We start from the raw sequence: 14606 nt of genomic DNA, 5'->3' as shown, positions 1-14606 counted from the left end.
ACACACACACACACAGAGTAATACTAAAAGTCTGGCCATCATTCTGGCTTCTTAGAAAAAGATCAACCAAGGGTTACAGTCACACACTCTCATGAGCAGTCCTTCCTGGGAGGCTGCTAAAGGACTCCCATCTTTGTCTAAAGCATCAGGTGTAGGCCAATCCAGGTTGATGGCCAAGGTCACATTCTATCCCTGTCCAAGGCTGGCATGACAATGACCCAAAGCCACTGGCAGATGATGTCCCTGCATTCTGGAGGTGGTCATTCTCTCTGCCCTGCTGTCTGGTCTCTGGGCAAGGCCCCTTCCACATATTCAGTCTCAGTAGTTCCGCAGCCTTGCCCCTGCCCCCCGACTTGAGGGTCTCTCTCTGCCTTCCAAAGATGTGCCAGGTATATTAAGGGGCCACCATCACACCTCCCTGACAGAGCTACTTCTGGTATCCTTGAAGAGCCTAGAAGGTTCCAGGACAGGTGCTTTCTGCTACATGGTTCAATGCAGAAGGAAATGCAGGCCTTGTATGCTCAGTGAGAATGTGGGTAAGCTCTGTACTCTGAGGAGCTGCGCTCCTCCATTGATCAGGGAGACAGTCTGAGGTTGCCAACTTTAATGTTGTTGGTGGCAGCAAAGAGCTGGATGCCACCCTAGGGGCGCCACTGGGGGACAGGTGAGTCTAGGTTCTCTGTGGGACAGCTGAGGGTGGAGCTTCAAGTTACACAAGGTACCAAGGGAAGAATCGAGGCAACAAGCATAGGGACATAGAAACAAACAGAGATGGTTCCCCAGCTGCGTGGATGACTTCAGCATTTGGGCCAAACACAGCTCAAGGGTCACAGAGATGGCCAACTAGAGGAGTCTCAGACAGGTGCAATAGTCTGGAGGATACAGAGACTGGGTGGGGTGTTAACAACACAGCCAGCAACTTAGCTGGGACCACAGCCATGAGCAACATCCAAGTACACCCAGCCCAAGCCAAGGCACTCGGAACTATAAAACAAACCAGCAGAGATCTAACCATCACACTCAGAGCCGTCGCCATAGCACAAAGGTAATACAGACCTGCTACCAGCCCCATAAGGTCCACATGTTACTTCCTCATCCAGAAATTCAGGGTAGGAGCTAGATTTGCTCAGGGATTGGTGGGATGGTATGCAAAATGAAGGGCTGCTGGAGCCACAAGAGGCTGTCTTAGCACGACACACAAACCCTCACCCACCCTAGAGGGAAACACACAAAGGACCGCCTTAAATCCTCACCCACCCTAGAAGGAATGAGAAACACAGGTGGCCTGAGAGTGGGACAAGGCAGCAGTTGGTCAGAGCCCAAGGCCAGGGTTCGAGGAGCAACAGGAAAAGCCACTTGGGGACACAGCAGGCACCAGGGCCTGGAACCACTCCCCTTCTCAGGACAAACACATCTCTGACACGCTAGCTCATAACACAAGGACAGTACTACTACAATGACATCACCCTGGACTTCCTTTACCAGTGGTCTACAGGGTAACTGAGTCACCAGCATGGTGGCTGAGTCTGCACTCCTCCTAGGGTCCCCTCCCTCCCCAGGGCACAGCTGGCCTGCCCCACAGGTCCTATCCCAGGGGACAGACAGACACAGTTGTCTCTCTCTTAGTAGCTCATTTTGATTTCTCCTACAAAACAAATCCAGAATGCAGCCCAAGATGAGCCTATGGCTCTTGGGTTTGGGACTACTATGGTGGCTAAGGAGGGGTAGAAATGTCATGTGTTTGTGGTCTAGATGACCCCAGCACAAGAAGTAATGAGTGAGAAATTCAGTGCCAAGTGACAGCAGCCAGAAGTGGGAGTCTGGGCCAGAGCCCTGCCGGACGCAAAGCTACCCTGAAATTACTGCGTCCAGAAGGGAAGACAGATCTGCTTCCTGTGTATTCCAAAAAACTATCCTGGTAGGCTGGTGGGCAACCTGCACATCTCGAGGCTCTGAGGATACAGCAAAGGGCTTCCCAAACGGGTTACAGCAGAGAGGGATGTCTCCAGAGCACTAAGACACCTGGGGAAATCGGCCCTGGGGTCAACTGTGAGCCAACACTCCAAACTGATAACTAATGACTAAAGTCTGGAGCAGCATGAAAGTAAAGCCTATCTACAGAGCCCGAAACCAGAGAGGAAAGACACATTCGGTTTATTTTATCCTTTCCTGTGAGGGTACATGCAAGCTTTAAAAAAACACTATAAATCACGCACACATTCCTCAGCTGGAACCCCAAGGCACACTGCTGAAGCCTACAGCCCACAGCCACCCAGAGCCCCAGGTGACTTCAACTAGATCCAGACCATACAGAAGCAAATAAGCAGACTAGCCAACAGGCGGCCCCTGCCCTAGGCAGTCCCAGTACTTTAATTAGGTCCAGAGTGACTCCGTTCCAGCTGAACAATGGCTCTGAGGCAGGGAGCTTTCAATAGTCACGTTCAGAACAACACCTCAGGAAGTATAATAGTAGAGCACATCTTAGAGCTGCTGCAGGTAGTTTATCTTTTCAAAAAGAGCTCTATCAAGCAAGCTCCTCTGACCCTAACCTCTTTAAGAGAACAATCGCATAGCACCTGCCTACTGTTCCAGTATCCTACATAGCCCAGAGCCCAAAATGAGGCTAGCCACAGGGGACAGGGGCTATCTAAAGAACACTTCAGCAGAGTTATTTACATTGGGTTCATTTGTCCATTTCTCACTGGCATGTTCATGTCCCTGTCTTGATGGCCTTAGACCCTGCCTGGGTAGTGGGCTTAAGTTTTCTGATGCTCACGCACAGCTAGGAGCGTCCAGGTCTCCACCAGAACTTTCCTCAGAGGCTGTGCTCGTGGCTATTTATAAGTACTTCTTAGTTCTCCCACTCAATTCTAAAATTAAATATAGCTTTTCTAAGATGGAGCTATTTTTTCTTCTAAGCCCTCGGTCCCAACTCCCCAGGTCTATACCGGGTCCACCCAAGGGCTATCCAATGAAGTCTCAGCCTATCACCCAATCCAGAGCATCTTTCATGCAGACTGATCTGAGCCTATCTTTAGGAAAACACTCAAAACTACAAATCACCTTAGGAACCACAGAGGCAATTACAGGAGTGATTTCCTAGAGGGCTAGCCCTGCTACACACCATTGGGGTCCAGTCCTCACAGTCACTTTGGTCTTCCAGAACCACCCGTTTCAGTACACCACAAGTGTGGAACTCACTTTCACCAGCCTCTGTGGGTCTGGTGGGAAGATCCTAGAAACTGTTTTGTAGGCTGGATCCTCCCGGTTCAGGCCTGTGTATAGTGAGTGCCTCACTGCTGGAACACAGATGGCAGTGTTGAGGGAAACATCTTTGGGGTGGTGCCAGAACACCCTGGCATTTGCCTCAGATTCTGGGGACACTGGTGTATGATCATGAAGGCTTCTGGCTAAGTAAGGGCAGGCTGCACACGTGGACGTAAGAGGGTTGGTCTCCCTTGTCTGAGGTACAATCCGTTTCCCTGTGGCTAGCCACACATGGTTGACCTCTTCGCAAACTACAATGCAGGTTGGGAGCACACCTCTTCTTAGAGATACACTATGCGCATGTGAAGGGTTGAGTCAGGCCCCGGAGATGGCTCTGGAAGCCCATAATTTAACAAACAAAGACCTGGGAAGTCACCCTCATTACGGGGCTCAGGTCTCCTCATGCCATTCTGTATGCAGCACTACCACCTGGCTATTATTCCCTGCACGCAGCTGTGCTCCTATGGGCAGGTGCTGGGGCTTGGTGTCTGCTGAGCAACCGTTCATCCATCTAGTTCAGCAGGCTCCCATAGCACAGGCACTGACACCTTGTGGCTATGTCTCCTCACGTGCTGGGTGGGGTGTTGGGTAACCTTCAACCTGTGCAAGCCCCATATAACAGGGTAGGCGGCTACGTAGCTGTCTATCTCAGCACAACCCACTAGCAGGGAGAGTCCAGGCCTGGCCCTAATATCTGTGGCCTTTGGAGGGAAAGAAGCAAGGCACCAGACATACAAAGGGAGAGTAACGGGGAGGCCTGGAAACTCCCAAGAGCAGGCTCTATCAGAGACACTGCAGTGTCAGAGAGGACCTGAGTCCTAGATAAGCTCAGAAGAAACACCCTGAACACACCCAGGTGTGGCGTTCTCACTCTCAGATAAAGAAATTAACATACGGGAAGCGGTTCTCTTCCTTTACCGCGCGGCTGGGGGTGGAGTAGGGTTAAGGGAGCATCATCCCAAGGCCAGAGGGTAAAATAGGCTAGGTGTCAAGAGAGTGCTCTGGACCTGCCTCAGCTAGACAAGACCTTTCTAACTCTTTAGCCTCATTACAGAGGCCTCTGGGCTTTGAGAGCCCCGTAGGCCGGTGTGCTCAAGGTCAAGAACTTGCCCAGCCCTTAGAAAGGCTGAGCTTCTATCAGCTCTGTGGCCTTAGAGATACAGTCTCCCTCTGGCCAGTCTGGACTGTCTTCTCCCTGCTGGGAGCCTGTGGACTGAACACTTTTTTTTTTATTAGATATTTTCTTTATTTACACGTCATATGATTTCTCCTTTCCCAGTTTCCCTTCCAAAAAAAAACCCAAAACAAGAACAAACCCCTGTTACCTCCTCCCTCCCCCTGCTTGCCACCCCACCTGCTTCACAGGGCCAAGGGCCTCTCCTCCCACTGATGACCAACTTTGCAATCCTCTACTATATACATGCTGCCAGAGCAATCAGTTCTACCATGTGTACTCCTTGGTTGGTAGCTGAGTCCCTGAGAGTTCTGAGGGTACTAGTTAGTTCATATTGTTGTTCTGGACTGAACACTTAACCAGCCTTTTACCCACATGCTGTCTGGACAGCAGGCTTCTTAAAACAGTAGCACAGAATCCCATTGCTGGCAGGCCCCTGTACTCATACCTGGGTGATATGACTGAATAGACAGGCAGGCATATAATGGAAGGACCTGTCACTCAACAGACACATCTCAACACCTGTGATGCCCAGGCCTATTTTATGTGGCCAAGAATGGTGGGCAGCGAGACCCTGCATTGATGAGTGTGTGTATGTGTGTGTGTGGGGGGCATTGAGGGGCGGGCAGAGCCACGGCAAGAGGCTAAGGGTATGTGAGGAGCATACACTCTGAAAGGCCTCTGCAGTGACTGGTGGATTTCAGAAAATGGGCAGAAGGCAGCATCCCACACAACGGTGCAGTAAGGGTGAAGTTCTTAGGTGGGAGGGCCCAGGCTGGGCAGTATACATGGCTACTCCGGACAATGTTTATTCTCTGACTCAGGACCATCCTGGCAGGCATTTGGCCTTGGTCTGATGTCAGGGGTCTCTCTGGGTTTTCCTCTCTTCTTCCTACACATGTAATTATCAACACAAATTCTCTCTCTCTCTCTCTCTCTCTCTCTCTCTCTCTCTCTCTCTCTCTCTCTCTCTGTGTGTGTGTGTGTGTGTGTGTGTGTGTGGAGGTAGGTGGTGGCTCTGTTCCTCTGGTCCCCACAGTTCTGTTCTGACAGTTTTGTAGCCTAAGAGGTGAAATACTGCAGCAAAATAAACTGTAGCTGGGGTCCTGTCAAGGTGGCCTGCCACCCGAGGGCTCTGCCCAAGCAGAAAGTTCTGAAGACATACATTCGGGGGCTACACACTGCCTTCCACGAATGAGACTCGAAAACAGAAACTGGCCCTAAATCCCTCTCCAGAGGCGCGGGGACTCAATGGCAGTTGACCTACTTTAGGGAGCACTAGAGGCAGGACTCCCCATAATTACAGTCCTCCGAAAAGGGAGCTTTCCAGGCACTCGGCTCAATACCACGTGTAGAGACAGTTCAAGCTACCAGAAACAGGTGGCGCTGAGACAGGAACCCAGCCAACAGCTTGGGGGTGGGGGGGGTGGGGGGCTGCGTCCCTGCAGGAGGCCCAGGCTTCCAATGTGTGAACAATCCAGTCTCAGGAGGCTAGAGAGAGAACTGGAATTAAAGGGCTTGCTTGTGCTGGCTCCCACAGATCCTAGCCCTAACCCTGCCCCTGCTTGCTAACGAGGTTTATGGGGACTGTGTTCCAGAGACTGGTTATTCCTCTGAAGAACAGAGTTGACTAGAAGCCTCTGGAGAGAAGACTTACATCTCACTGACCATAGGACCCACAAAGTCTCTGGGTGCTGGCCAGAATAAAGAGGCCTAGGGGAGGATGAAGCCTGTTTAGGAGGGGTTTTAGCTTTTGGGAACTTTTGAGGCCAGATGAGAAAGTCAAAAGAACAACAAGCAGGACATATTACAAATAGCCAAGGACTCCTTCCTGTAGATGAGAGACTTCCTGGACAGGTGAACCTGGCTTTGATCTGTGCATAGGAGTTGTCCCCTTACAGGTTAATCTGGCAAGCAAAAATACCGCAAGAGACTCCTAGAGTATGGCACTTGCCTGACCCAGCTAGAGCCTAGCCCATAGACATCTCTGTGCGTGTGGGCCAGCACAAGCTCTCCTCGCCACTGCACAGTCAAGAGCCAGTCCTTGCCTTCCCAGACTTTTAGGTCAGTCCAGTTCTATGTCTACTTAGGCAGTGAAAATTATGTTTTAAAAATGTCTGTAGATGGCAAATAAGTTCTTAGGAAAAATTAAGTCACTTTCATGACTTAATAGTAACATGCTGACTCAGGAAAAGAGCTGCCCACAACATTAATGGTCTGACCCAGTGGCATGACCCAGGTTAAGTCACAGCTAATATTGCCACCCATGACATTGGCAGCATGCTGAAAGGCCACCACATGGAAAACAGCACAAAGCACATGGGTTAGCTTTAACTCATTTAAAAAAATGAAAAATTTCCACAGTGATACAATGTAACATGGGCTGCCATCACAGCAAAACATCACAAATGCTCCACCCCCAAAACTGGGTACTTCCCTCCAGGCTCAGAGATCATTTCCACAATAATTCATTCACATCTAGACTATAGGTTAGAGACATCAGGAACTCCAGCTCAGGAGTGGTAGGGATACTCTAACATACTGCAGCAGACCCACAAGGATTGAGTGCAGAGTAACTGTGATCCTGGTTATATGAGTTAGTCACACTTCTTCCTAGGTTATGTCCAATGAAACTAGATAAGGAGGAGCCCCGTGTTCAGGTAAGAGAAAGGCTCCCTGGGTCCGGCAAGTTGGAATGAAGCTTTGAGAGACAGGATTTGATGAAAGATTTGTTTGGACACTCAAGCCTCAAAGGTCTGGAAAAGTAAGCCTAGGGAACCTTCTCAGACATTGTATGAGAGGAGATAATTGGACTTGTGGGAACTTTGCTGAGGGGTTTAGGGGTGCGGAGGCACAGAACACAAGTGCCTGACAAGAGCAACAGGTGGGTCCCAAGTCCAGGGTCTGCAGCTGGGTCTAGATGGCCACCATTTAAGGCACAAAATTCCTCATCTTTAAAAATGCTAAATACAGGCTAGAGAGACGGCTCACTGATTAAGTGCTTGCTACTCAAATGTGAGAAACAGAGTCTGGGGTCCCCTGAACCCAAGTATCTTAGGATTTCTATTGCTGAGATGAAACATCAGGACCAAAAAGCAAGTTGGGGAGGAAAGGGTTCATTCGGTGGCTTACACTTTCTGTTCATAGTCCATCACTAGGGGAAGTCAGGACAGGAACTCAAGCTTGGCTGGAACTGGGAGGCAGGAACTGATGCAGGGTCATGGAGGGGTGCTATTTACTGGCTTGCTTCACTGAACACATGGTGTTCAGTCTGCTTTTTTATAGAACCCAGGACCATCAGCCCAGGGATGGCACCACCCACCATGGGCTGGGACCTCTCTCACTGATCACTAGTTGAAGAAATGCCTTACAGCTGCATCTCATGGAAGCATCTTCTCAACTGAGGCTCTTTCCTCTCTGATGACTCTAACTTGTGTCAAGTTGACATGCAAAACCAGTTAGTACAACCAAGAAAATCCCTAGCGAATATAGCAGCTCATATAACTCTAGCCTTATAAGCCAGAGATGGGATCCCCAGAGCAAGCTGACTAGCAGAATGGCCATATTGCTGAGTTCTGGGTATGAGGAAGAGACCATGTCTCACTGAATGAGGTGGAGGAGCTATTGAAAATGATTCCTAACATCAACCTTGGGCCTCCACATGCATGGGCACTCACATGCTCACACTGCGACAGAAATGGGGGGGGGGCACTCACAAACATGTACACACATAGACATAATAAAAAGGAAAAAAGAGAAACATAATTGGGTTGCATAAAGATATAGTTGCATCAGGGATGGCAATAGACTCAGGTTGCCACAGGGAGATATGTACGGAAGCGCCACATCCAGGAGCAGCCTGCAAACAGCCTCAGGCTCCATGTTTGCCCTGTGAGTTTCAGGCTGCCATGTGCCCTAGCATATGGAAGTCACCAACACTACCTGCTTGCATGCAACTGGCATAGACAGACCTAGTGGGTTGCTGGCTGACCTGGGGTTCCCAGCAACCACAGAATCCCTTAAGCTGCATACCTGAGTCCATTTTACAAGTTAGGTATAGGTCACTGCTACTTGTATGAATGGTAACTCACTGACTACTTGTAGACAGAACGGGTGACATTCAATTTAAACCAAAAGGCTGGAATCACAGCCGAAAAAGAATGCAATGTAAAACACCAGGCAGTGGTTCCCTCTGGAACACTATCCCTCAAGCAATCAGTGAGGAAACTGTGATGCCAGCTTCATCCAGCAGGGAACCACGGAGAGGGGAGGTCTTGACATCACAGTGCTCTCGGGAGGCCAGAATATCTATCCCTGAAAAGGTGTGTGTTCTGCTGAACTCTGGGAGTTGTGACCAGGGCCATGGTGACAGGAGGCTCTCGAGTGCCCCGCTCCCATCTGTGCTGTGGAAAGCACTACTCTACCTAGGCCTTGTGTGGAGTCCAGTGCAGAACACATAAAGAGCACAGTCAGCAGCAGAACAAAAGCCACTGCTGCTGCTAACACTAAGGAGCGTGAAAGGGAAGCCCACAGAGGGACTACAGGCTCACTACAGATAAGGGTTCTCTGGAAAGGCAGGCGGACATCCACACTAAGGTACACCACACTCCTGTGAGAGAGAAACAGTTCAGAACCTGGGGCCTGCACACCCTCATCTGAGACCCAGGAAGGCTAGGTAGTGTGCATCCCAAGCCAGCTACTCCAGTGTCTCTCCTCCCACTCCTACAAATCCTCCCTGTCCAGTGTTTCCCCCAGTGTCTGTTGTCCATAAGGCTGTAGAACACACTTGTACCTCCATGCAGCATGATGAGGTGCAACAGGATCTTTTAAAATACAGACTACCCCTCACTAAGTCTCCTGCAGTATCCAGGTGCAAAGTGGGCAGAAGGAGTCAACAGGACATTGCCATCCTTGTGCCCATATGCTGGGAGCCTAAACATAAAACACCAGCCATCTACAGGAGTGGCAGGATGTGTGTTGTCAGATTGGCATCACCATTCCTCCTGGAGCCAGGCCACAGAGCCACAGCCCAACTGTGCATTGCTGTAGTAACACACTATGCCGTGCATTGTCTTCTGACACTAGAAGAAAGGCGGGCCATAAGAGACTCCCAGTATTTATGCAAATTCCACTCAGGGCTCTAATGTTAGATGAGGTCACCTGACCTTACCATCACCTGGGATGAGCCTGGGTGCTGGGGGTTCACAGACTCCTCTGAACATGCCACACTGAACAAGGACGGGGCTCCAGCAGAAGGTGGCTCTGCTGTCCAGGAAGTAAACTCAGATCTAGGTAAATTTTAAAACTGGGAAAACCCATCAGAGCTGGGAGGGGAAATGCTTGTACCACAGAGCTTATGGGAAGTACCCCAAAAAACCTGTGACAGAAAAGCGCTTTAAGACTTCAAATATAACAAACTGTAAAGAACTCTAGCTGACAGTCTAAGGCTTTTCCTTTATCTGTATCTTTGCTGTAACAGGAAGCATCGAGCACTTCAAACCCAGTGTACAGACCTTAGGCTGCTATTTTCTGTCCACTAAATGCTTAAGCTGCTTGCTAAATCTGTAGTTAAGTGACAGATGGGCTGCTAGAGGCTGAGGTGGCCTGTGTGTCCTTAATCCAAAGCTATCCAGTAACTCCTCCCAGGGTAGTTTAGAGCGGCTTGGAGTTGGAAGTTTCTGAGCTTCAGCTTTAAGGGGAAGCGGGATTCTTTTGCTTTAAGGAGAGGTTATCTATCCATCCTCTAGAAACTTTTCAATAGAGCTTTCCATAAAGGCAAAAAAGCTCTGCGAAGTATGGCTTGGGGAACGTACAACAGAGAATTCTGAGGGCATTTATAAATACGTTCTTTAGCCACAGGGTGTAGACTCCCAAGCAGTTACACACACTGAAGTTCTGGGCATGGCCTTATGGGCACATGCTTTCAAGCAACAAAGACCCGGCCCTAGAATCAGACTAAGTGTGTTAAGGTTGTGACAAGCATGGCTGCATAAAGAATGCGGAGCTAGGTCTCTGGGAGAAAGATGCTACATGCAGACTGAGATGAGGCAGTGCATACAGAGCGGGAAAGGACAGGAACACAAAGTAGGGGGTGGAAACAGTGTGAGGTAAACCAGGAGATTAAGATGGGGGTAGGAACCTACCAAAATGGGGTAGAGGCAAACTAATAAGGTTAGGACTGGAAAGAATAGTTAGGAATGGGCTGTTTAAGGTGATTAGGGTGGGATGAGGTAGGATGAACCAGGAGAGACTTGGCTTGGGAGGGGCCCCAAATCCACACAGGCAGCAGATCCAAGAGGAAGGAAGACCCACAAGTGACCCAGGATTGAGCTGTAAGGTAGGAGATTGTGGACTGAAACTGAGAGTAAAAAAGTTCAAATATGACTGCACCCTAAGCCCCAGGCAGTGAGGACCAACCTGACAGCAGCAGGGGCTCCAGGAAAAGTCCCACAGGCTCCAGGCACAAAGCAGGAAAGAGGACAAGACCTGGAGGCCAATATGAGGCAACCCTGCCTTTACACTCTCCGTGTTCAATTCTGCTGACCATCCCGCTCCTAAAGGGAGCTTTGAGAAGAAGCCGGTGCTTGGGAAAGTAACAACTTCAACAGACCTCACAAACTTTACCTTAATATATTATGTCTGATAGGTTACTCATTTAAAAACACCGTCTCCTCCCAGAGCTGGTCCCTCATAGTTGGAATACTACTCTGTCCGTAAACCACAGAAGTCTGAAACTGTGAACTCTGCTCATTACTGAAGGGTCCCAGAAGTGACCACAGCACCACAGACCTGGCCCCAGAGTAGGAAAGGTCCCACGTGCCAGGTCTCACGGTGAGAGCCACAAGAACAGATGGCAACTGTGCCTAGATCCAGGTCCCCGCTCACTACTGGCCAACCGCGGCGCACAGATTCCCTCTCACGTGGGAACTAGGTTGTATAAAGTTGATTCCGGGCACAGCCAGCCCAAGGGAGCATCGCTAACAACCGAAACAGTGTACCAGACACAGGAAACAATCTGCAAACATGGATGTGGAAATCATCCCACTGGGTTATGCCAGGGGCCCTGGGCGTCCCGTGCTCCAGATGATAGACAACCCAGGTTCCGACGCTAGGCCACAGAAACACATAGTAGGCCTCCTGGCTGAGCGAAGACGCTGGAAAGGGGCTGCCTGATGCGAGGACCCACCCCCACCCCCGCCCACCTCCAGGCCTCCTGCTGGCGGGAACTCTCGCCAGGCCCGGAATGAGGGTGCAGGGCCCAAGAGATGGAGTGCAGGGTCCGGTACCTAAACCAAAGAGGGTGTAAGTCAGCATGCACGCAGGCGGCGGGAAGCCGGACCCTGGCGCAGGCTGGAAGTGTGCTGCAGGGGAGAGGTGAGGCTCTCGGAGGACCGGGCGGCGCCCAGCCCCTCCCCACCGCATCCCGGGCGCATCCCGGATAGAGTACAGCAGCGCTGCGGAGAACCCACCTGGGCCTTCTGCAGGGCGCTCAGTCGCAGCTCGTGCACGAAGGGGTTCCGCCCCGGGGGCGCTAGCCGCCGCGCGTCGCCTGCCCCAGAGCTGGAGGAGGGGGCGGCCCGCGGCCCGCTACCCCGCAGCCTCATGGCGGCCCGCGCCTGAGCAAGGAGTAGAGCAGATGGAGCACAGCCGACCGAGCCCAGCGGAGCGGAGCTAAGCACAGAGGAGCCGAGAGCAGAAGAGCTAGCAGAGCGCGCGGGAGAGGGCCTAGGATGCGCGGCCGCCCGGAGGCGCAGGCGCGGGAGGGGCGGCGTGACGTGGGTGGAGCCAATGGGATGCCCCGCCCCGACCGTGCTGGGCTATGAATGCGCCTGCGCGTCTTAAGGCTCCCGGACTTAACCTAGAACCCGGGGAATCCTGAGAATTTGCATGTGTAGGGAGACCTTAAAATTTGGGTCGCGGGAACGAAGTTGTGGGCGCGGCGACCACGGAGGATCCCAATGACACAGTCGAGCCGATCTGTGGTCAAAGCTGCGATTTTAGAAGGAGGTTCTTGTAGCGACCCTGGACTGTGTCAGGCCCGCTTCTCAGAACAACACTGTCCTCACAGGCAGCTTCCTTCCCCTAACCATTGTAATCCATCAGTCGCCATCGTGGGAGAAGATAGGTTAGGTGACCCTAATTTGTATCACACCATTAACTAGGGCTCAAAATAGCCTTCCTGCTAAAATGTATACATTTAACTCACTGAGTTCCTTTTGTACTTTGTATCATGTTTTAAAATAGGATACAAAGTAGCTTTCTGATCAAAATGTATATATTTGAAAAACTAACGAAATGCCTTTTGTAGCAACACCAGGTGCGTTTATTTGTATAGCTCATAGAGCCCTCAACAAGTAGGTACTGGGAGACAGAGAGGGTCTAGCCTCAGTCACCAGACAGAAGGAAGGAGCCAAGTTCTGCCTAATTCCAGATACCCTTGGCTTCCTGTCTAACCTCCCCCAAATCCAAACTTCCTGTGGACACCAGAGCTCTCAGAGTCTCCACCACATCCTCTCACAGAAGCCTGTTCAAATGACCCCAGCCTCTGATTACTCCTGACAGAAATGTGACCATGCTGTGTTGTGAGAAGTTGGCTAGAAGGAAAAATGCTCCTGCAGATCTTGTCACTTCAAAGCTTCATCTTGTGTTGGGACACCTGACCTTATCTTGAGACTCCCTTGTCCACTCACCTGCTAGCAAGAGAATGTAAAATGAATTATGAAGCAGCAGCAGTACACATAGCCTTTCCTCTGGGCTAAGAAGGCTGTGGAAATCCTTAAGGATGATGAGCAACCTTAATGCTCTCATATGTTGCCCTGTGGCCTAACCATGAGCACTCCACTGACCCTAAATTTTAATTCCCATTTGTTCTAGTCTCAGACACAAGAGTGCAGCACCCAAGGATCCTCAGCTCCCTGTCAAGAAAACCCCAGGGCACAAAGGCCTGTGAGCCTCACAAACAGACCATTAGACTAAGGAAGACAGGCAGGCCAGGTGCCACCTGAAGTCTACAAAGAAACCTGAGGGTATCCTGGGCCAGGATTTCTGCAGCCTCAAAGCTGGGTCTTAGAGAGCTGTGAACATCTTGTGTAGCTGTATTAGCCCAGGACCACATATTATGTGGAAAGAAAAATCTTTTGCAGATGATCATGATGAATCTAATAGATCTGTCGGGACCCATCCAGTATTAGTGATGTCTTTATGAATAGGAGATTTGAACAAAGAGACAAGGCAGAATGGGGAGGGGGGTCCCATGTAAGACCAGAGTTTTCCTGGTTAAAGCTGGAGAGAGAGCTGGGAGGGCCCTTCCTTAGAGACACCAGGGAGAGCTGCCTCTACCTTGATCTTGGATGTCTATCTTTCTGAGCTGTGAGAGGATGCAGCTGTTTTTTCATCCAGTTTGTAGTCAATTGTTCAGAGCCCCAGGAGGCTCACAGTACAGTATGAGTCCCTGAATGGATTTAGGGGAGAGCCATGTCCCAGCTCTGCAATCTAAGCAAAATGAATAGGGTAGGCAGGATCAGTGTCCCACTCCCAGGAGAGGACTTGACTGCACTACTTGTCCTATTCTTTGCGAAAGCCCTATTGGAAACGTGGCCTGGTGGAAACCCACAGTGGATCCTTGGGCCAATGAGGCATGTTTGGAGGAAGGAATCGATTTGTTTAGAGCAGGTTTTGGTAAGACACAGAGGCCAGAAAGCAACTGTCAAAAGGAAGACATTCCTGCTCACAGATCAACAAACATCAGAAGGCTAAGTGGGAAGTCTGTAGGCTTTTTGTATTGCTGTAACAAAACACCCAGGAGTGGATGTTTTATAAGGCACAGAAAATTATTCTCTCATACTCCCAAGCCTGAAATGGGAGCCAGCAGGATTGAAGTCTGATGGAACCAATCTCTGCTTCCAAGATGCCACATAAGCATGGTATCACTGAGAGGGACTCCCAAGTCCTCACTTAGCAGGAGAGTGGCAGAATGGAAACTGCAAGTCCTTTTATAGCTATAGTGGCAGGAATTATTTACTTCCCTGTCCTTCATATTTAATGTGATAGTCTTTCACTGCCTTTGGGAGGTGGGAGTGCAGATTGCTGGCTCAGACCTTTCTTATTTAATATCCATTTTCTTATAAGCACAGCTTTGTCTGCATCCCACAAATGCTGGCCTGCT

At 50.4% G+C, this 14606-nt stretch overlaps 1 protein-coding gene across 2 annotated transcripts in view; it reads right to left on the bottom strand.

Moving 5' to 3' along the window:
- Lpcat1 (lysophosphatidylcholine acyltransferase 1) overlaps positions 1-12194 on the bottom strand; it is a 51699-nt gene extending 39505 nt beyond the window's left edge. The window contains exon 1 of one of the 2 annotated variants that reach the window (XM_031359844.1): positions 11911-12194. In XM_031359844.1, the coding sequence (XP_031215704.1) occupies positions 11911-12045 (135 nt within the window). In that variant the 5' untranslated portion in view covers positions 12046-12194. The remainder of the gene's footprint in view (positions 1-11910) is intronic. The other variant, XM_031359845.1, reaches the window with a different exon arrangement.
- Positions 12195-14606: the final 2412 nt, after the last annotated feature.

The sequence above is a fragment of the Mastomys coucha genome, unplaced genomic scaffold (genome assembly GCF_008632895.1).
Source record: "Mastomys coucha isolate ucsf_1 unplaced genomic scaffold, UCSF_Mcou_1 pScaffold8, whole genome shotgun sequence".
Taxonomy (NCBI): domain Eukaryota; kingdom Metazoa; phylum Chordata; class Mammalia; order Rodentia; family Muridae; genus Mastomys; species Mastomys coucha.
The sequence above is the reverse complement of the archived record's forward strand: the minus strand, read 5'-3'. Positions and strand labels throughout refer to the sequence as shown.